The following is a 20,496-nucleotide window of genomic DNA, read 5'->3' as shown; positions in this document are numbered from 1 at the left end:
CCAAATCAAACATGGATAACACTAATATGAGGTAGAAGAGGAAAATCGCAATATTGGTTGTTGTTGTATTATTGTTTTGTTGTTATTTTTTTTGCTGGCCACATATTATGATTGATAAGATTGCATACGACTAGGGGGATCATAAAATGCTCCTATATATCCCTATACAAACAAAGCGTGTGGGTATAAGTATTATATCATGCAATGGTAAATTGGTCGACCATTTCCATGGATTGGTAGCCGATGTCAGAATGCGTAAATCACCGCCGCCGCCATCAAGAGTGAGTCTTATCGCCAGCGATTGTTGTCGTAATCGCTGCTTAATCTATAGTCAAAGCGCACTTTATCTTGGCTGAAATAAAAAACTTTAAGGCTGCTGATAAATCGGCCAATGGTTTATATACCAGTAACCATTTGCCATATGAGTTTAGTTGTCAAATTGCGCCCTGAGTGGCGCTTCAAAACGTTTCCGTTTATAGAGTCTAGCGGCAGTCTGTGTTTGGTTAAGTTGATTTGAGTGTGTGTTAATAAAGTGAGTGCCAGTGCTCAGTTATATAAGACTCTTCAGTCTTAGTGTGTGGTGAAATTCGATCGAGTATTGAACGATAATTGTATCTTGCAGCAGTTAGTATTTGGCCATGTTCTCTCTACGTTTGGTTGTCCTTTTGGCAACCTGCCTAATAGCAGCGACATATGCCACCGAGCTGGAGGATTATAGGCTAAAGGATCACATCAATCCTGTGCATTATAACATCTCACTGCGACCCTATCTGTTGGATAGTGATGCCACCAAGCAGTTTACATTCGATGGAGAAGTTTGGATTGAAGTTGTACCCACAGTGGCCACTTCGGAAGTCCATTTGCATTCGAAAAATTTAACATATTCTCTTGTGGAATATTGGGCGAAGCCAGCGGATGGTTCGACAGTTGCACCCACTAAAGTTAGCTTTAATCCAGCGAATACAACAAATGATGATACAAGCATTGTGATTCTAACCACAACCGTTCAGTTGACCGCCAATCAGGCATACATTTTACATTTTGTCTACACCGGTCTAATGGAGGACGATATGCATGGATTCTATCGCAGTTCCTATGTGAATGATAACAATGAGACGAAGTACGTTTTACAAGCGGAATAGAAATACTTGAATGATGACTCATTGATAAATGTTTTTTTCGTTTTTCTAGATGGATCGGTTCCACACAATTTCAGACAAATCATGCTCGTCGTGCTTTTCCCAGCTTTGATGAGCCGCAATTTAAGGCAACCTTCAATGTGACACTGAAACGTCATTACACTTATAATACGGCTAGTAACACTAGATTGATTGGTTCCTATCCCGATACAGAGGAGTAAGTTTGAAAATTAATTTAGGTCTCTTTTTATTCTTTGTTCCCTTTGAGTTTGAATAACTTTATTTGTTTTGTCTTTTTTGTACAGTGGCTACTACTTGGATGTGTACGCTACCACACCACATATGTCAACCTATTTGTTGGCCTTCCTTGTTTCGGAGTTTAGTTCTCGTCATGACAGCAACTTTAGTGTCCTGTCGCGTCCAGAATACTATGCCCAGACACAATATAGTTTTAATGTGGGTCGTGAAATTTTGGCTGAAATTGGTAAATTCTTGAACTGGAACTATTATGAGCTTGGTAACAAAAAGATGGCCATGGCTGCCATACCCGATTTCTCTGCCGGAGCCATGGAGAACTGGGGCCTTCTTACCTATAGAGAACGCAGCCTTCTGGTAGACAATGATGTTACAACATTATCCTCTATTCAGGCTATTGCAGCAGTTGTGGCACACGAACAGGCTCACATGTGGTTTGGTGATTTGGTAACCTGCAAATGGTGGAGTTACACCTGGCTTAATGAGGGTTTCGCTCGGTACTTCCAATACTTTGGTACTGCTTTTGTTGAAGATCAATGGGAATTGGAAAAACAGTTTGTGGTAGATCAAATTCAATCTGTGATGGCCATGGATTCGACAAACGCCACTAACCCAATGACTGATAATAATACATATACGCCAGCCCATCTTAGCCGCATGTTCAATAGCATTTCATATAATAAGGGAGCAACATTCATTCGCATGATCGAACACACAATGGGTACAGAATCTTTCCAAAAATCTTTGCAAGAGTATCTCCAAAAATAGTAAGTGACAATTTAATTTTATTGAAGGTTGGCATAAAAAGTAACCATTATTGATCCCCACACAGCCATCATCAATCATCCATACCAGAATATTTGCTACAGGCATGGCAGACCAATTGGGCAACGTCGAGATTCAATCTCAGTTCGGAAAACATTTTCACTAGCTTTACCACACAGGTGGGCTATCCGTTGATCAATGCCGAATTGGCTTCTGATGGTCGGAGTGTATCTTTCACGCAAAAACGTTTCCTGCTCAAGGAAAATGATGGTGCCAATGCCAGTCTTGTATACACAGTTCCTATTAGCTATGCCACGAACTTGGACAATAATTTCTTGAATACCACGCCGAAGTTCATCTTAAATCCTGGCGTTGCACACAGTGAAACATTCACTTCTGCCTTGACTTGGTTTATTGCCAACGTTCAGCAGACTAGTTACTATCGTGTCAACTATACAGAAGCCAACTGGCATGCAATACATCATGCACTAACTGCTGCCAACTGGAGCGGTATTCATGAAATTAATCGTGCTCAGATAGTCGACGATCTGCTTAACCTGGCACGTGCTGGACAAATAACCTATAACCTAACTCTGGACGTACTCGAATATCTGGAGACAGAGACAAACTACATTCCCTGGACATCGGCATTCAATGGTTTCAGTTTCTTGTCCATTCGTCTGGGCACAGATATTGCCAACTTTAACAACTATATTCAACAGTTGACTTACAAGGCCTACAGTCAGTTGGGCTTCAATGAATCCTCAACGGATAGTGCTCTGAATATTTATCTACGCACCAAGGTGCTAGCCTGGAATTGCCGTTACGGTAATTCTGATTGTGTGAGTCAAGCCAAGAGCTACTTTAACTCCCTGTCAACTGTCCCCAAGAACTTACGTTCTGTCGTCTACTGTGTGGGTTTGCGTGAGGGTGGCAGTGCTGAATTTGAAGCATTGTATCAAAAATTCAAGACCGCAACTGTGGCTACCGAGGAAACATTACTGCAGACATCTTTCGGTTGTGTGAAAAACCAAACATTGATCGAGCGAGTTTTTAACTTGGTGCTTTCTTCTGAGATCCGTAGTCAAGACAAATCCGCAGTGTTGAGCACACTCTACACAGAGAATAATGAGAATGTCGACCCAGTTTTTGCACTGGTCACCAGCAAATATGAAGAGCTAGCAGAAGCGTAAGTTGTTTTACTTTAAACTCAATCTTTTCCTATAATAATTGTTTTTGTATTTTTTTAGAATGGGTGGCTACTCAGCAGTGGCTACTGTAATCTCTAATATTGCTGCACGTTTCACTGAGCAAACCCAATACGAGGATCTCCAGAAATTCAATACCGCAAATGCAAGTAAATTCGGTTCATCTAACTCCACTTTATATGCCGCTGAAGCTACAGCTCTCGAGAACCTAGAATGGGCCGAAAACAAATTGGGTGTCTTCCGTGCATATCTATCTCAGCGTAACGGCAGTGCCATGACAAGTGCCTTCAGTGCCCTTACCCTAGTTTTCGTGACATTGACCGCCTTGTTGCTGCGCTAGACACAAGAGCCGCGAGCTGAGTGCCAAGAGCACTTGACCACCTAATAAAAGTATTTGTACTCCTATCGCGAACAATGGTCCGCAATTAATAAAACGTGACAAATTTTTTCGATAAGATGTTTGATTGTAATTATATTGTTTCGTTTATGGCAATCACCGGATAAGACGTCCGATCTTTGGGTGGGCATAATGTTAACAACATAAATTACTAAAATTTACAACTAAATGAACACTATTTCTATTGCGATGATGACTCAATTGATAATCGTCGCAGGGGATTTCTTTCATTTTAAACACCTGCAGCAATATAAAATTTATAGCCATAATTGACAATGAACATACGAGATTTGATAAACTTAAATACCAATATTTTTTACTCGCTATCAATTAAAAAAAATCACCTCCCAATTGGTTCATACTAAAAAAAAAAACAGGCGACAATTATCATTTATATCTTTTCAAATAGTCAATGTGTTATATTTTCTAATTGATACGTTTCAATACGTTTAAATTAAGATAAACATTCCATAGGAACAATCCGTCCTAAAAGAACATAAACAAGTTAAATAGGTATGGCACATCAAAAAACTAATTGTAAGAAAAATTTCAATTAAATTAGGAATTACAACTTTTATTACACTTTATTAAAATACATATAACAGTTTTTAAATCTTTATTTCCTCCCTATAATCAAACTTTGTTATGGTTCTTTCGACAGTTTTGGGCAGTTTTGGTTTTATGTTAGATAAATATCTAATACGCAGTCCTCGGTAGATGAGTTGTCTAAGTGGCCCAGTCATTTAGTCAACTGAACAACGAGGATCCGGGTTCGAATCCCAGGCTAGTGTATGGATGTCTTCGTCTAAGCCGAAGGCCTTAGTTCCCAGTGCTTGTAAAATATAGTTAGGTTGTGATAGTTTATAACTATATCCTATACTTTAATAATAATAATTTAAAAATTTATTTGGTTGAAATTTGTAGAAATTATTAAAACTAATTAGTGTGGTAAAGTTGATTCTGATAGTCTAAAATTTGCGGAAGGCAATCGGTTTTTTTTAATTATGGTAGAATATATAAATATGGATAGAATCGCCAAAAGGTATGTAACAGGCAGAAGAGAGCTTTTCCGACCCCATAATGTATTAAATATATTCTTGATCAGCATCGACAGCCTGGTCGATCTAGCCATGTCCGTCTGTTCGTCTGTCTGTCGGTCCGTATGAACATCTAGATCTCGGACTATAAAAGCTAGAGCCACCAAATTTGGTAAATAGACTCTTGTTGTATGTAAAGTGATTAAGTTTATTTCAAATTTATGCAACGCCACCGCAAGCCACCGCAAGTCAAGCTAGAAATATTAAATTTGGTATGTATACTCACTTAGTTGGCCGTTGGCTGTACACGATTCTACAAAAGTTGGACGGACAAACGGGCGGACAAACGGGCGGACGGGCAAGCTTGGCTGTTGATGCTGATCAAAAATCTATTTACCACATCACAATTACCATTTCACAAATGGGTGCATGGTATAGAAAAAAAAATAGATACTGAGTAAGTACACACGGATTTGATGGCAGCTAAATTCATTTGGTTGTTCATTGGGTTATCATTATGTTTGTAATCTAATCTGTGTTGCAAACCAAATCTATTTACGGGGAACTTTTTTGTTTTGTATATTTTGCCATTAACATGTTTTTGCTTTCTTACCGGCAATTCAGTACCGTGGTTTCTGTTGACATGTATAGCAGCAGCCGATCCCAAGTGTGGCTAAGGCCAATATTTTTGTTGCTTTTAATAGGCATCTCTGCGAGTGCCGATTACCGGTTAGAGCGGAATGTAGTGCCAACGTTCTACAATCTAACACTTAGTCTGCTAAATGATGCTGATAAGCCAACAGTTTATGTAGGTGACGTCAACATAACACTACAGGTGGTCGATACGACAAGTGAGATTCGAGAAATAACCCTACATGCAGATACCCTAGAAATCGTATTATGCGAACTCTACAATGAGTCGGGTGATCTGTTGGAGACGCCCACAGATTTTCAAGCAAATTCAGAGACTCAACAACTAAGGGTTCCACTGACAACGATTCTAGAGCCCAGCAAAAACTATATATTGCATTTTAAATTCAATGGACAAATAAGAAGTGATTTGGCTGGCTTATTTTCTGCAAGTTATGTGGATGCAGAAAAAGGAACAATAAAATGGCTCGGCGTTACACAAATGCAACGTTTAAACGCCCGTTTGGTTTTCCCCTGTTTCGACGAGCCTTCGTTCAAGGCCGAATTCCAATTACATATTGGCAGACCAGAAGGTTATAATACCATTAGCAATACCAAATTGCTGAGCAGCATAAATGAGAGGTGTGTGAAACCAAAAACAAGAAGTGAAAATTCAAAAAGAAATTATAATTAATTCATAATATTTTTAGTAACAATCGTTCAATGGATCATTTCGAGGTGACACCTAAAATGTCTACCTATCTGTTGGCTTTTATTGTCTCTGAGTATACGGCTCGCGGTAATAAAAGTGAATTCACTGTAATATCACGGCCAGAGTACTACAATAAGACCCAGTTCAGCTATGAAGTCGGTTCTAAGGTTTTGCCTGCCTTTAATGAACTATTTCAGCAAACCTATCAAGAATTAGGCAACGAGATTCTACAGTATGCTAGTTCACCGCGCTTTCCGCACAATGGCATGGAAAATTGGGGTCTCATAATTTACAGGTTTCTAAACATTTAATCTAACTTTAATATTATAATTCGTTTTAAGTGTTGTTTATTAGCGATGCTGTTCTAGTACAAGAACCAGGCTATACAGATGGCTGGTCAAATAAGGAATTTACCATTCGTATAATAGCCCACGAAACATCTCATATGTGGTTTGGCGATAGCGTTACATTTTCTTGGTGGAGCTACTTTTGGCTAAATGAAGCTTTTGCACGCTACTATGAATATTTCATGGCTCACTTGGTAATATTGAGAATTCTCAATGAAATGAATTATTGACTTAAAATTTTCATTTTAGCTGTGTCCAGAATATCAATTGGATCAACAGTTTGTTGTGCGACAACTACAACTCATCTTTGCCACGGATGCAGTGAATAGTACTCAACCAATGACTAGTCCGGAAGAGAGTGTCCAAACACCAGCACAAATTGCCAACAAATTCAGTAGCATTGCCTATGCCAAAGGAGCTAGTATTGTGCGGATGTGGCGCAATGCCATGGGGCATGACAACTTTGATGCCGCCATCAGAGACTACCTCAAGCAGCAGTAAGCTTATGAAACAATTTGAGTAGAATTTTTATTTACAAAATTCCCCTTTTCAGCCATTTGGGCAACACTGAACCTCAGGACTTGTTTTACCATCTCAAACAATATTGGCCAGTAAAATCAGAACTCGTCAATTTGGATCAGTTTTTATACGATTTTACTGAGCAAGTAGGCTTCCCGATGATTGTGGTCAATGCTAGTTTTGAGAATAAGCAAATCAGGGTAGAGCAAAATCGGTTTTTACTTAGTCCTGGTGATGGCAGCGATCCCAATATCCGATACACTATTCCCATTACGTACACCACGAATCTGGCACCTGATTTCCAGAATCTCACTCCCATCGGTTACTTTAGCAAAGTCGTTGATGTATATGATATCTGGTTTGATGAAGCCATTGATTGGATAGTCTTCAACTTGAAGCAATCCAACTACTATCGTGTTTTCTATGATGCACCGCTCCTGAACAGCCTTCAGTTGGCATTGCACAAGTCAGACCACAGCGGTATCGCGGTAGAGAATCGAGCTCAGATTGTGGATGATCTTTTTAGTTTCGCCCGTGTTGGATATGTTGACTATGAAGAGGTGTTTCAGTTTATTGAATATTTGAGCCAGGAAGTCGAATTTATTCCTTGGTATTCCACATACCAATCCCTTCAATTGGTGGCAAATCGTCTAACACCAGATCAACTGCCCAACTTTGCCAAATATCTGAGTGATATAACTTCAGCGGTGTTTAGAAAATTGGGAGCTTCTGGTAAGAACAGCGATTCTGTCCTCGATGTCTACAATCGGAACCAACAAGTGGCATGGCTTTGCAAATATCAGATTAAATCTTGCCAGGAACAAGTGCTAAAACAGTTCCTTAACAACTTCCAGAAACCGATTCCCGATTATCGTAAGACTTTTTACTGTGCAGTTGCCAGAACTGAAGGTTATATTAAGATTTTGGAGCTATATAGGGAGGAAGCTTATCCCACGGAACAGGATCTTCTTTGGCGTGCTGCCAGCTGCACCCGTAACTACACTGGACACTATCAGAATGAGATTTTGAGCTATAGTAGGACTCTGGCCGAGAAGAAAACAGCTATATCCCAAATGTATCAACAAAATCCAGACCTAGTTACTCCCATTTTCATCATGCTAAGCGAGAATATTACACAGTTGAGTGAAGCGTAAGTAGGAATTTAGATAATATAGAAGATCGCTTTCAAAGATCCGTTATATTTTCCAGCCTTGGTAGCTGGGCGGAAACCGCCCAAGTGATAAGCGATTTGGCGGATTACTTCACCACCCGCGAACAACACCAATTGCTGTCCTATTTCTATGACGAGAATCACCTGCTCTTTGGCACCTCGGCAGAGACGCTAATCACAGCTCTAAACTCGGTTGAAAGCAACTTGCAGTGGGCCCACCAGCGTTTGGGTCGGCTTGTGAATTATCTTAGCCTAAGGAATGGCAGTAGTGGCAGCCAATCAATGGTTACACTGTACATGGTTTTGTTTTCGACAATAACTGGGCTTTTACTTAAGCCTTAAAGGTTTTTGCCAAACTAAAATTGACCGCAATTCTGTGTTTACCAGTCCAACATTGAATCATTCCATTTGTGAAGTTCTTCCCCTTAAGTGTTAATACAAAATTTTACGATTGGCATGGAAATAAACTGCATACACTGCTTATAAGGATAGATCGTTTCCATTGTGTTTTATGGGTCTTGTGTTAACCATTGACTAGTTGTTAAAATTTTAATCTAATCAGCAACTGAATTTAAAGCTTTATTAAATTGTTTTTAAACCATTTTGCAAAAAGAATTTAGTACTAAATCTGCAGTCGACATGAAGAGATTTAGATTTCATTTTTGGTTCAACGCGAGTTTCATACTGCTCTGTGTAAGCGTTAGTTCGAGTCTCGATTATCGACTGGAACGCGATGTGGTACCTTTATTCTACAATTTGACAATCAGACTTTTGGCTGATGAAGCCAAGCCAAATACTTTTAACGGTGATGTCAGCATAACTTTGCAGGCTGTGAAAACCGATAAAGAAATAAAGGAAATTACACTACATTCAGATGGCCTTGAGATAGAGGAATGCTTATTTTACAACGAGTCTGGTGTCCTGATAAGCACAATTGATGCCAATCAATTGACACTGGACAGAACAACACAGAAATTAAGCGTCCTACTAGAAGAACCATTGTCTTTGAATGAAAATTACACAATTCGATTTAAGTACTCTGGTGAAATAGGTTCCGGAGTGGAGGGATTATTTGCCACAACCTACATTGAGGAAGGCTCTGGAATAACGAAGTCCGTATACCTCACACACATGCAAGCGATAAATGCCCGTTTAGTGTTTCCTTGTTTCGATGAGCCTGCTTTCAAGGCTAAGTTTCAATTGCATATAGAACGACCAAGCGGCTATAATTAGCAACACCAAGCAAATCAGCTCGTCTCTCGAAAGGTGGCTATAAACACCAAATCTGTACTTTCATCTTATCTGATATTTCAAAATTTTTTGATTTACTAGCAACAAACGTTATCTGGATCATTTTGAGGTGACACCTGTAATGTCCACTTATCTGCTGACTTTCATTGTCTCCGAGTATACGGCCAGAGGTAATGAAAGTGACTATGCCGTAGTATCAAGGCCAGAGTTCTATGACAACACAGAGTTTAGCTATAATGTGGGAGAAAGAGTTTTGCCGGTATACGAGGGACTATTCCAACAAACCTACAAAGAACTAGGCAATGAGCTTCTACAACATGCCACAACGCCCAGCTTTCGCCACAATACTATGGAGAACTGGGGTCTTATCATCTACAAGTAAACTCCTACCTTCTAAACAATGTTGATCGTTTTCTATCTTGTGTGTATTGTTTGATTTTTCTATGCAGAGATGCAGTTCTGGTGCAAAAACCTGGTTACACAGATGGCTGGTCGGATAAAGAATTCACCATTCGCAATATAGTTCACGAGACATCCCATATGTGGTTTGGTGATAGTGTAACCCTATCCTGGTGGAGCCATGTTTGGCTAAATGAAGGATTTGCTCGTTATTATGAGTTCTTTGTGGCGCACGAGGTAAATAATTCCTTTTACAGAATCAATACGATTTAGCAATAATACAGTTTGTTTACAGCTCTATCCAGAGTATCAACTAGACCAACAGTTCGTCGTGCGCAAGCTTCAACATATATTCCCCTCAGATGCAGTAAATAGTACCCAACCCCTGACAAGTCCGGAAGAAAGCATTCAGACGTCTTCGGACATATACTTTAAGTTTGCGAATATTCCATTCGCCAAGGGGGGCAGCATTGTGCGGATGTGGCGCAATGCCATGGGGCATGACAACTTTGATGCCGCCATCAGAGACTACCTCAAGCAGCAGTAAGCTTATGAAACAATTTGAGTAATTTTTATCTACAACACTTCCTCTTTTTAGCCATTTGGGCAACACTGAACCTCAGGACTTGTTTTACCATCTCAAACAATATTGGCCAGTAAAATCAGAACTCGTCAATTTGGATCAGTTTTTATACGATTTTACTGAGCAAGTAGGCTTCCCGATGATTGTGGTCAATGCTAGTTTTGAGAATAAGCAAATCAGGGTAGAACAAAATCGGTTTTTACTTAGTCCTGATTTCCAGAATCTCACTCCCATCGGTTACTTTAGCAAAGTCGTTGATGTATATGATATCTGGTTTGATGAAGCCATTGATTGGATCGTCTTCAACTTGAAGCAATCCAACTACTATCGTGTTTTCTATGATGCACCGCTCCTGAACAGCCTTCAGTTGGCATTGCACAAGTCAGACCACAGCGGTATCGCGGTAGAGAATCGAGCTCAGATTGTGGATGATCTTTTTAGTTTCGCCCGTTGAATAGGGATTCCCGGAGAGAAGGAAAATAACCCAATCTTCATTCGTTGAATTCAAAATATGAACTGATTTTATTTACAAAAGTACGGAGTTTATATAGGAAATCTTAGGCTCTAGGAGGTAACAATTGTTCTTAAGGAGATCTTATTCTAGTACAAATCACACCCACGCATTCGAGGGTTGAAAAATTATTATTATTTGGGCACGGCGTCGGCCACTTGACATCCTGCCGTTGTGATCGTTTGGGTTAGTTTACAATTACAAGTGTTTTTCCCACAACGCGTGTGGCTGATTGTAATTCTAGTCATATGCTAGGTTTGTTGTTTGTGACAAAAGTACAGTTGTATTATATTTTCTTTAGTGCATCTGATTTGGTGAAGCCGCTTCAGATGAACCCGATGTTTATTCTTAAACACCCGTGTTGGAGATGTTGACTATGAAGAGGTGTTTCAGTTTATTGAATATTTGAGCCAGGAAGTCGAATTTATTCCTTGGTATTCCACATACCAATCTCTTCAATTGGTGGCAAATCGTCTAACACCAGATCAACTGCCCAACTTTGCCAAATATCTGAGTGATATAACTTCAGCGGTGTTTAGAAAATTGGGAGCTTCTGGTAAGAACAGCGATTCTGTCCTCGATGTCTACAATCGAAACCAACAAGTGGCATGGCTTTGCAAATATCAGATTAAATCTTGCCAGGAACAAGTGCAAGTGCTTTACGACGTCCAGAAACCAATTCCCGATTATCGTGAGACCTTTTACTGTGCAGTTGCCAGAACTGAAGGTTATATTAAGATTTTGGAGCTATATAGGGAGGAAGCTTATCCCACGGAACAGGATCTTCTTTGGCGTGCTGCCAGCTGCACCCGTAACTACACTGGACACTATCAGAATGAGATTTTGAGCTATAGTAGGACTCTGGCCGAGAAGAAAACAGATATATCCCAAATGTATCAACAAAATCCAGACCTAGTTACTCCCATTTTCACTGTCAGATTTTAATAAAATTTATTTGGTTGAAATTTGTAGAAATTAGTAAAACTAATTAGTGTGGTAAAGTTGATTCTGATAGTCTAAAATTTGCGGAAGGCAATCGGTTTTTTTTAATTATGGTAGAATATATAAATATGGATAGAATCGCCAAAAGGTATGTAACAGGCAGAAGAGAGCTTTTCCGACCCCATAATGTATTAAATATATTCTTGATCAGCATCGACAGCCTGGTCGATCTAGCCATGTCCGTCTGTTCGTCTGTCTGTCGGTCCGTATGAACATCTAGATCTCGGACTATAAAAGCTAGAGCCACCAAATTTGGTAAATAGACTCTTGTTGTATGTAAAGTGATTAAGTTTATTTCAAATTTATGCAACGCCACCGCAAGCCACCGCAAGTCAAGCTAGAAATATTAAATTTGGTATGTATACTCACTTAGTTGGCCGTTGGCTGTACACGATTCTACAAAAGTTGGACGGACAAACGGGCGGACAAACGGGCGGACGGGCAAGCTTGGCTGTTGATGCTGATCAAAAATCTATTTACCACATCACAATTACCATTTCACAAATGGGTGCATGGTATAGAAAAAAAAATAGATACTGAGTAAGTACACACGGATTTGATGGCAGCTAAATTCATTTGGTTGTTCATTGGGTTATCATTATGTTTGTAATCTAATCTGTGTTGCAAACCAAATCTATTTACGGGGAACTTTTTTGTTTTGTATATTTTGCCATTAACATGTTTTTGCTTTCTTACCGGCAATTCAGTACCGTGGTTTCTGTTGACATGTATAGCAGCAGCCGATCCCAAGTGTGGCTAAGGCCAATATTTTTGTTGCTTTTAATAGGCATCTCTGCGAGTGCCGATTACCGGTTAGAGCGGAATGTAGTGCCAACGTTCTACAATCTAACACTTAGTCTGCTAAATGATGCTGATAAGCCAACAGTTTATGTAGGTGACGTCAACATAACACTACAGGTGGTCGATACGACAAGTGAGATTCGAGAAATAACCCTACATGCAGATACCCTAGAAATCGTATTATGCGAACTCTACAATGAGTCGGGTGATCTGTTGGAGACGCCCACAGATTTTCAAGCAAATTCAGAGACTCAACAACTAAGGGTTCCATTGACAACGATTCTAGAGCCCAGCAAAAACTATATATTGCATTTTAAATTCAATGGACAAATAAGAAGTGATTTGGCTGGCTTATTTTCTGCAAGTTATGTGGATGCAGAAAAAGGAACAATAAAATGGCTCGGCGTTACACAAATGCAACGTTTAAACGCCCGTTTGGTTTTCCCCTGTTTCGACGAGCCTTCGTTCAAGGCCGAATTCCAATTACATATTGGCAGACCAGAAGGTTATAATACCATTAGCAATACCAAATTGCTGAGCAGCATAAATGAGAGGTGTGTGAAACCAAAAACAAGAAGTGAAAATTCAAAAAGAAATTATAATTAATTCATAATATTTTTAGTAACAATCGTTCAATGGATCATTTCGAGGTGACACCTAAAATGTCTACCTATCTGTTGGCTTTTATTGTCTCTGAGTATACGGCTCGCGGTAATAAAAGTGAATTCACTGTAATATCACGGCCAGAGTACTACAATAAGACCCAGTTCAGCTATGAAGTCGGTTCTAAGGTTTTGCCTGCCTTTAATGAACTATTTCAGCAAACCTATCAAGAATTAGGCAACGAGATTCTACAGTATGCTAGTTCACCGCGCTTTCCGCTCGATGGCATGGAAAATTGGGGTCTCATAATTTACAGGTTTCTAAACATTTAATCTAACTTTAATATTATAATTCGTTTTAAGTGTTGTTTATTAGCGATGCTGTTCTAGTACAAGAACCAGGCTATACAGATGGCTGGTCAAATAAGGAATTTACCATTCGTATAATAGCCCACGAAACATCTCATATGTGGTTTGGCGATAGCGTTACATTTTCTTGGTGGAGCTACTTTTGGCTAAATGAAGCTTTTGCACGCTACTATGAATATTTCATGGCTCACTTGGTAATATTGAGAATTCTCAATGAAATGAATTATTGACTTAAAATTTTCATTTTAGCTGTGTCCAGAATATCAATTGGATCAACAGTTTGTTGTGCGACAACTACAACTCATCTTTGCCACGGATGCAGTGAATAGTACTCAACCAATGACTAGTCCGGAAGAGAGTGTCCAAACACCAGCACAAATTGCCAACAAATTCAGTAGCATTGCCTATGCCAAAGGAGCTAGTATTGTGCGGATGTGGCGCAATGCCATGGGGCATGACAACTTTGATGCCGCCATCAGAGACTACCTCAAGCAGCAGTAAGCTTATGAAACAATTTGAGTAGAATTTTTATTTACAAAATTCCCCTTTTCAGCCATTTGGGCAACACTGAACCTCAGGACTTGTTTTACCATCTCAAACAATATTGGCCAGTAAAATCAGAACTCGTCAATTTGGATCAGTTTTTATACGATTTTACTGAGCAAGTAGGCTTCCCGATGATTGTGGTCAATGCTAGTTTTGAGAATAAGCAAATCAGGGTAGAGCAAAATCGGTTTTTACTTAGTCCTGGTGATGGCAGCGATCCCAATATCCGATACACTATTCCCATTACGTACACCACGAATCTGGCACCTGATTTCCAGAATCTCACTCCCATCGGTTACTTTAGCAAAGTCGTTGATGTATATGATATCTGGTTTGATGAAGCCATTGATTGGATAGTCTTCAACTTGAAGCAATCCAACTACTATCGTGTTTTCTATGATGCACCGCTCCTGAACAGCCTTCAGTTGGCATTGCACAAGTCAGACCACAGCGGTATCGCGGTAGAGAATCGAGCTCAGATTGTGGATGATCTTTTTAGTTTCGCCCGTGTTGGATATGTTGACTATGAAGAGGTGTTTCAGTTTATTGAATATTTGAGCCAGGAAGTCGAATTTATTCCTTGGTATTCCACATACCAATCCCTTCAATTGGTGGCAAATCGTCTAACACCAGATCAACTGCCCAACTTTGCCAAATATCTGAGTGATATAACTTCAGCGGTGTTTAGAAAATTGGGAGCTTCTGGTAAGAACAGCGATTCTGTCCTCGATGTCTACAATCGAAACCAACAAGTGGCATGGCTTTGCAAATATCAGATTAAATCTTGCCAGGAACAAGTGCAAGTGCTTTACGACGTCCAGAAACCAATTCCCGATTATCGTGAGACCTTTTACTGTGCAGCAGCCAGAACTGAAGGTTATATTAAGATTTTGGAGCTATATAGGGAGGAAGCTTATCCCACGGAACAGGATCTTCTTTGGCGTGCTGCCAGCTGCACCCGTAACTACACTGGACACTATCAGAATGAGATTTTGAGCTATAGTAGAACTCTGGCCGAGAAGAAAACAGCTATATCCCAAATGTATCAACAAAATCCAGACCTAGTTACTCCCATTTTCATCATGCTAAGCGAGAATATTACACAGTTGAGTGAAGCGTAAGTAGGAATTTAGATAATATAGAAGATCGCTTTCAAAGATCCGTTATATTTTCCAGCCTTGGTAGCTGGGCGGAAACCGCCCAAGTGATAAGCGATTTGGCGGATTACTTCACCACCCGCGAACAACACCAATTGCTGTCCTATTTCTATGACGAGAATCACCTGCTCTTTGGCACCTCGGCAGAGACGCTAATCACAGCTCTAAACTCGGTTGAAAGCAACTTGCAGTGGGCCCACCAGCGTTTGGGTCGGCTTGTGAATTATCTTAGCCTAAGGAATGGCAGTAGTGGCAGCCAATCAATGGTTACACTGTACATGGTTTTGTTTTCGACAATAACTGGGCTTTTACTTAAGCCTTAAAGGTTTTTGCCAAACTAAAATTGACCGCAATTCTGTGTTTACCAGTCCAACATTGAATCATTCCATTTGTGAAGTTCTTCCCCTTAAGTGTTAAGACAAAATTTTACGATTGGCATGGAAATAAACTGCATACACTGCTTATAAGGATAGATCGTTTCCATTGTGTTTTATGGGTCTTGTGTTAACCATTGACAAGTTGTTAAAATTTTAATCTAATCAGCAACTGAATTTAAAGCTTTATTAAATTGTTTTTAAACCATTTTGCAAAAAGAATTTAGTACTAAATCTGCAGTCGACATGAAGAGATTTAGATTTCATTTTTGGTTCAACGCGAGTTTCATACTGCTCTGTGTAAGCGTTAGTTCGAGTCTCGATTATCGACTGGAACGCGATGTGGTACCTTTATTCTACAATTTGACAATCAGACTTTTGGCTGATGAAGCCAAGCCAAATACTTTTAACGGTGATGTCAGCATAACTTTGCAGGCTGTGAAAACCGATAAAGAAATAAAGGAAATTACACTACATTCAGATGGCCTTGAGATAGAGGAATGCTTATTTTACAACGAGTCTGGTGTCCTGATAAGCACAATTGATACCAATCAATTGACACTGGACAGAACAACACAGAAATTAAGCGTCCTACTAGAAGAAGCATTGGCTTTGAATGAAAATTACACAATTCGATTTAAGTACTCTGGTGAAATAGGTTCCGGAGTGGAGGGATTATTTGCCACAACCTACATTGAGGAAGGCTCTGGAATAACGAAGTCCGTATACCTCACACACATGCAAGCGATAAATGCCCGTTTAGTGTTTCCTTGTTTCGATGAGCCTGCTTTCAAGGCTAAGTTTCAATTGCATATAGAACGACCAAGCGGCTATAATGCAATTAGCAACACCAAGCAAATCAGCTCGTCTCCCGAAAGGTGGTTATAAACACCAAATCTGTACTTTCATCTTATCTGATATTTCAAAATTTTTTGATTTACTAGCAACAATCGTTATCTGGATCATTTTGAGGTGACACCTGTAATGTCCACTTATCTGCTGACTTTCATTGTCTCCGAGTATACGGCCAGAGGTAATGAAAGTGACTATGCCGTAGTATCAAGGCCAGAGTTCTATGACAACACAGAGTTTAGCTATAATGTGGGAGAAAGAGTTTTGCCGGTATACGAGGGACTATTCCAACAAACCTACAAAGAACTAGGCAATGAGCTTCTACAACATGCCACAACGCCCAGCTTTCGCCACAATACTATGGAGAACTGGGGTCTTATCATCTACAAGTAAACTCCTACCTTCTAAACAATGTTGATCGTTTTCTATCTTGTGTGTATTGTTTGATTTTTCTATGCAGAGATGCAGTTCTGGTGCAAAAACCTGGTTACACAGATGGCTGGTCGGATAAAGAATTCACCATTCGCAATATAGTTCACGAGACATCCCATATGTGGTTTGGTGATAGTGTAACCCTATCCTGGTGGAGCCATGTTTGGCTAAATGAAGGATTTGCTCGTTATTATGAGTTCTTTGTGGCGCACGAGGTAAATAATTCCTTTTACAGAATCAATACGATTTAGCAATAATACAGTTTGTTTACAGCTCTATCCAGAGTATCAACTAGACCAACAGTTCGTCGTGCGCAAGCTTCAACATATATTCCCCTCAGATGCAGTAAATAGTACCCAACCCCTGACAAGTCCGGAAGAAAGCATTCAGACGTCTTCGGACATATACTTTAAGTTTGCGAATATTCCATTCGCCAAGGGGGGCAGCATTGTGCGGATGTGGCGCAATGCCATGGGGCATGACAACTTTGATGCCGCCATCAGAGACTACCTCAAGCAGCAGTAAGTTTATGAAACAACTAAAGTAATACTTATTTACAACACTTCCCCTTTTTAGCCATTTGGGCAACACTGAACCTCAGGACTTGTTTTACCATCTCAAACAATATTGGCCAGTAAAATCAGAACTCGTCAATTTGGATCAGTTTTTATACGATTTTACTGAGCAAGTAGGCTTCCCGATGATTGTGGTCAATGCTAGTTTTGAGAATAAGCAAATCAGGGTAGAGCAAAATCGGTTTTTACTTAGTCCTGGTGATGGCAGCGATCCCAATATCCGATACACTATTCCCATTACGTACACCACGAATCTGGCACCTGATTTCCAGAATCTCACTCCCATCGGTTACTTTAGCAAAGTCGTTGATGTATATGATATCTGGTTTGATGAAGCCATTGATTGGATAGTCTTCAACTTGAAGCAATCCAACTACTATCGTGTTTTCTATGATGCACCGCTCCTGAACAGCCTTCAGTTGGCATTGCACAAGTCAGACCACAGCGGTATCGCGGTAGAGAATCGAGCTCAGATTGTGGATGATCTTTTTAGTTTCGCCCGTGTTGGATATGTTGACTATGAAGAGGTGTTTCAGTTTATTGAATATTTGAGCCAGGAAGTCGAATTTATTCCTTGGTATTCCACATACCAATCTCTTCAATTGGTGGCAAATCGTCTAACACCAGATCAACTGCCCAACTTTGCCAAATATCTGAGTGATATAACCTCAGCAGTGTTTACCAAATTGGGAGCTTCTGGTAAGAACAGCGATTCTGTCCTCGATGTCTACAATCGAAACCAACAAGTGGCATGGCTTTGCAAATATCAGATTAAATCTTGCCAGGAACAAGTGCAAGTGCTTTACGACGTCCAGAAACCAATTCCCGATTATCGTGAGACCTTTTACTGTGCAGCAGCCAGAACTGAAGGTTATATTAAGATTTTGGAGTTATATAGGGAGGAAACTTATCCCACGGAACAGGATCTCCTTTGGCGTGCTGCCAGCTGCACCCGTAACTACACTGGACACTATCAGAATGAGATTTTGAGCTATAGTAGAACTCTGGCCGAGAAGAAAACAGCTATATCCCAAATGTATCAACAAAATCCGGACCTAGTTACTCCCATTTTCATCATGCTAAGCGAGAATATTACACAGTTGAGTGAAGCGTAAGTAGGAATTTAGATAATATAGAAGATCGCTTTCAAAGATCCGTTATATTTTCCAGCCTTGGTAGCTGGGCGGAAACCGCCCAAGTGATAAGCGATTTGGCGGATTACTTCACCACCCGCGAACAACACCAATTGCTGTCCGATTTCTATGACGAGAATCACCTGCTCTTTGGCACTTCGGCAGAGACGCTAATCACAGCCCTAAACTCGGTTGAAAGCAACTTGCAGTGGGCCCAACAGCGTTTAGGTCGCCTCGTGAACTTCCTCAGCCTGCGGAACATCGGCGGTGCTACCCAAACGAAGGCTTTGCCAATGGTGGCGCTGTTGCTAGGTCTGATTCTGATTTGTATTTGGTCTTAAGTGAACTTAACCACTCATATATTGAATAAAGAAATGACACATCAGCAAACTCTGCGGGATAAATGCCTTTTTCGTGTACACAATTACTAGGCAAAATGGTTTAGTCAACTCTAGCTTTATTAGGCCATAATTCATTTAGTTGAACAGCCATTAGGGCGACATCCATTGACTGCACAGGCCGCCATTCGACCCACGTTGGCCTTTCTATAAAAGCCGCAATGAGCGGCATTGGTCGTTTTCTATTTGACGGAACAGAGACCTGACCACGGACCAGAATGCTCCGCCATTTCCTACGCCACGAGAACAACAAACTGTTTGTGCTGATTCTCTTATATTGTGTCCTGGTTAGTCTCCTAAAGCTGTGCATAGCGCAGGCAGACAATTCATTGGCGCCCAATGACAATGGTATGAAAGGTATATTAATTGGTAGTGTAATTTCCGAACACGCTGCGGTCCCTCCTTACAGATATTACTCATTTGGGCGATGATTGTCAAGTAACCCCGGTTATCCACGTACTTCAGTATCCTGGTTGTGTGCCGAAGCCAATACCATCGTTTGCCTGTGTTGGTCGCTGCGCCAGCTACATACAGGTGAGGCTAGGCCAATGCTCAAGTCAATCTCATTTCAATGACAATTACATGTCACTCACAGGTTTCGGGGAGTAAAATTTGGCAAATGGAGCGGTCGTGCATGTGTTGTCAGGAGTCAGGTGAACGCGAGGCAGCTGTTTCCCTATTCTGTCCCAAGGTGAAGCCGGGCGAGCGTAAATTCAAGAAGGTACTCACCAAGGCCCCATTGGAGTGCATGTGCCGCCCTTGCACATCCATTGAGGAATCGGGAATCATACCGCAAGAGATTGCTGGCTATTCGGATGAGGGTCCACTTAACAATCATTTTCGACGCATTGCCCTGCAATAGGAAAACCAATTATAGTTTACACATTGATAAACATTTGCTTACAATAAAATAAAATAAATTTCACGCACTTTAATAACTTTAGCTTTTACATGATATTTCTGTTTGAATTTGCACTTTTGAGCACAAAAGAACTTGATCACAAGTCGAATGTTGCAATCGATATCAAAAACCGTTGGTTTTGACATACATTAAAGCAACGAAAGCGGACGTTTTATTTAAATCAAACTGCCGCCACGACACACTAGCCATCCCTCTCTTAAAAATTGTTTGCTGTTTAAGGAAAGGTATCGCAATAATAAAAAATAGTAAATAATCTCAATGTTTTAAGATTTTACTCCAGTTGTATATAAATGAACGAATCATTATGCAAGTTTATTTATCCAGAATAAATTTTAATTTTGAAATGTGCCCGCCTAGCCAGAATGAGCTCTTCGGTTCATACCTTAGCACTTCCGGCTCACTTTTTAGC

General features: G+C 40.2%; 6 protein-coding genes across 8 annotated transcripts; all 6 read left to right on the top strand.

Moving 5' to 3' along the window:
- The first annotated feature begins 454 nt into the window (after positions 1 to 454).
- On the top strand, positions 455 to 3,822 carry LOC6651215 (membrane alanyl aminopeptidase). Its single transcript, XM_015176756.3, has 6 exons — positions 455 to 532; positions 623 to 1,120; positions 1,192 to 1,356; positions 1,445 to 2,161; positions 2,227 to 3,348; positions 3,410 to 3,822. The coding sequence occupies exons 2-6, from the start codon at positions 639 to 641 to the stop codon at positions 3,705 to 3,707; spliced, it is 2,784 nt and encodes a 927-aa protein (XP_015032242.1). The 5' UTR covers positions 455 to 532; positions 623 to 638; the 3' UTR covers positions 3,708 to 3,822.
- An 880-nt stretch (positions 3,823 to 4,702) lies between these two features.
- LOC6651214 (membrane alanyl aminopeptidase-like) lies at positions 4,703 to 8,671 on the top strand. Of its 2 annotated transcripts, none has more exons than XM_047012055.1 (7): positions 4,703 to 4,806; positions 5,426 to 6,073; positions 6,142 to 6,438; positions 6,498 to 6,684; positions 6,740 to 6,987; positions 7,044 to 8,159; positions 8,219 to 8,671. In XM_047012055.1, the coding sequence occupies exons 1-7, from the start codon at positions 4,769 to 4,771 to the stop codon at positions 8,520 to 8,522; spliced, it is 2,838 nt and encodes a 945-aa protein (XP_046868011.1). In that variant the 5' UTR covers positions 4,703 to 4,768; the 3' UTR covers positions 8,523 to 8,671. The 2 variants fall into 2 exon arrangements, with proteins under 2 accessions (XP_046868011.1, XP_023035648.2); XM_023179880.2 differs by lacking the exon at positions 4,703 to 4,806 and adding an exon at positions 5,103 to 5,258.
- A 148-nt stretch (positions 8,672 to 8,819) lies between these two features.
- Positions 8,820 to 10,905, top strand: LOC6651679 (membrane alanyl aminopeptidase). Its single transcript, XM_023180151.2, is given in 6 exon segments — positions 8,820 to 9,406; positions 9,408 to 9,446; positions 9,513 to 9,809; positions 9,881 to 10,067; positions 10,126 to 10,373; positions 10,429 to 10,905. Coding segments are annotated over 6 exon segments (1,797 nt in total). The 3' UTR covers positions 10,868 to 10,905.
- Positions 10,906 to 11,879: 974 nt separating this feature from the next.
- LOC6651678 (membrane alanyl aminopeptidase) lies at positions 11,880 to 15,873 on the top strand. 2 transcript variants are annotated; one of them, XM_023180145.2, is made up of 7 exons: positions 11,880 to 12,014; positions 12,634 to 13,281; positions 13,350 to 13,646; positions 13,706 to 13,892; positions 13,948 to 14,195; positions 14,252 to 15,361; positions 15,421 to 15,873. In XM_023180145.2, exons 1-7 carry the CDS (start codon positions 11,977 to 11,979, stop codon positions 15,722 to 15,724), a joined length of 2,832 nt encoding a protein of 943 aa, XP_023035913.2. In that variant the 5' UTR covers positions 11,880 to 11,976; the 3' UTR covers positions 15,725 to 15,873. The 2 variants fall into 2 exon arrangements, with proteins under 2 accessions (XP_023035913.2, XP_002073917.2); XM_002073881.4 differs by lacking the exon at positions 11,880 to 12,014 and adding an exon at positions 12,317 to 12,466.
- Positions 15,874 to 16,021: 148 nt separating this feature from the next.
- On the top strand, positions 16,022 to 19,157 carry LOC6651677 (aminopeptidase N). Its single transcript, XM_002073880.3, has 6 exons — positions 16,022 to 16,653; positions 16,720 to 17,016; positions 17,088 to 17,274; positions 17,333 to 17,580; positions 17,636 to 18,745; positions 18,805 to 19,157. The coding sequence occupies exons 1-6, from the start codon at positions 16,022 to 16,024 to the stop codon at positions 19,106 to 19,108; spliced, it is 2,778 nt and encodes a 925-aa protein (XP_002073916.2). The 3' UTR covers positions 19,109 to 19,157.
- A 221-nt stretch (positions 19,158 to 19,378) lies between these two features.
- Positions 19,379 to 20,027, top strand: LOC6651676 (bursicon). The gene is made up of 3 exons (XM_002073879.2): positions 19,379 to 19,513; positions 19,575 to 19,699; positions 19,761 to 20,027. Exons 1-3 carry the CDS (start codon positions 19,384 to 19,386, stop codon positions 20,025 to 20,027), a joined length of 522 nt encoding a protein of 173 aa, XP_002073915.1. The 5' UTR covers positions 19,379 to 19,383.
- Positions 20,028 to 20,496: the final 469 nt, after the last annotated feature.

Source organism: Drosophila willistoni, chromosome 3R, assembly GCF_018902025.1.
Source record: "Drosophila willistoni isolate 14030-0811.24 chromosome 3R, UCI_dwil_1.1, whole genome shotgun sequence".
Lineage (NCBI taxonomy): Eukaryota > Metazoa > Arthropoda > Insecta > Diptera > Drosophilidae > Drosophila > Drosophila willistoni.
Note: the sequence above shows the minus strand (reverse complement) of the source record. Positions and strands in the feature narration are given on the sequence as shown.

Bases quoted from the DNA above. Each gene is read 5' to 3' on its own strand.
- LOC6651215 (XM_015176756.3), top strand. From the start codon at position 639: ATGTTCTCTCTACGTTTGGTTGTCCTTTTGGCAACCTGCCTAATAGCA. The intron at 2,162-2,226 runs GTAAGTGACAAT...ATCCCCACACAG, and splicing joins CAAGAGTATCTCCAAAAATA to CCATCATCAATCATCCATAC. The intron at 3,349-3,409 runs GTAAGTTGTTTT...GTATTTTTTTAG, and splicing joins TATGAAGAGCTAGCAGAAGC to AATGGGTGGCTACTCAGCAG.
- LOC6651214 (XM_023179880.2), top strand. From the start codon at position 5,176: ATGCTGATCAAAAATCTATTTACCACATCACAATTACCATTTCACAAA. The intron at 6,074-6,141 runs GTGTGTGAAACC...TAATATTTTTAG, and splicing joins CTGAGCAGCATAAATGAGAG to TAACAATCGTTCAATGGATC. The intron at 6,685-6,739 runs GTAATATTGAGA...TTTTCATTTTAG, and splicing joins AATATTTCATGGCTCACTTG to CTGTGTCCAGAATATCAATT.
- LOC6651678 (XM_002073881.4), top strand. From the start codon at position 12,384: ATGCTGATCAAAAATCTATTTACCACATCACAATTACCATTTCACAAA. The intron at 13,893-13,947 runs GTAATATTGAGA...TTTTCATTTTAG, and splicing joins AATATTTCATGGCTCACTTG to CTGTGTCCAGAATATCAATT. The intron at 15,362-15,420 runs GTAAGTAGGAAT...TATATTTTCCAG, and splicing joins ATTACACAGTTGAGTGAAGC to CCTTGGTAGCTGGGCGGAAA.
- LOC6651677 (XM_002073880.3), top strand. From the start codon at position 16,022: ATGAAGAGATTTAGATTTCATTTTTGGTTCAACGCGAGTTTCATACTG. The intron at 16,654-16,719 runs GTGGTTATAAAC...TTGATTTACTAG, and splicing joins ATCAGCTCGTCTCCCGAAAG to CAACAATCGTTATCTGGATC. The intron at 17,275-17,332 runs GTAAATAATTCC...GTTTGTTTACAG, and splicing joins AGTTCTTTGTGGCGCACGAG to CTCTATCCAGAGTATCAACT.
- LOC6651676 (XM_002073879.2), top strand. From the start codon at position 19,384: ATGCTCCGCCATTTCCTACGCCACGAGAACAACAAACTGTTTGTGCTG. The intron at 19,514-19,574 runs GTATGAAAGGTA...CCCTCCTTACAG, and splicing joins ATTGGCGCCCAATGACAATG to ATATTACTCATTTGGGCGAT. The intron at 19,700-19,760 runs GTGAGGCTAGGC...TGTCACTCACAG, and splicing joins GCTGCGCCAGCTACATACAG to GTTTCGGGGAGTAAAATTTG.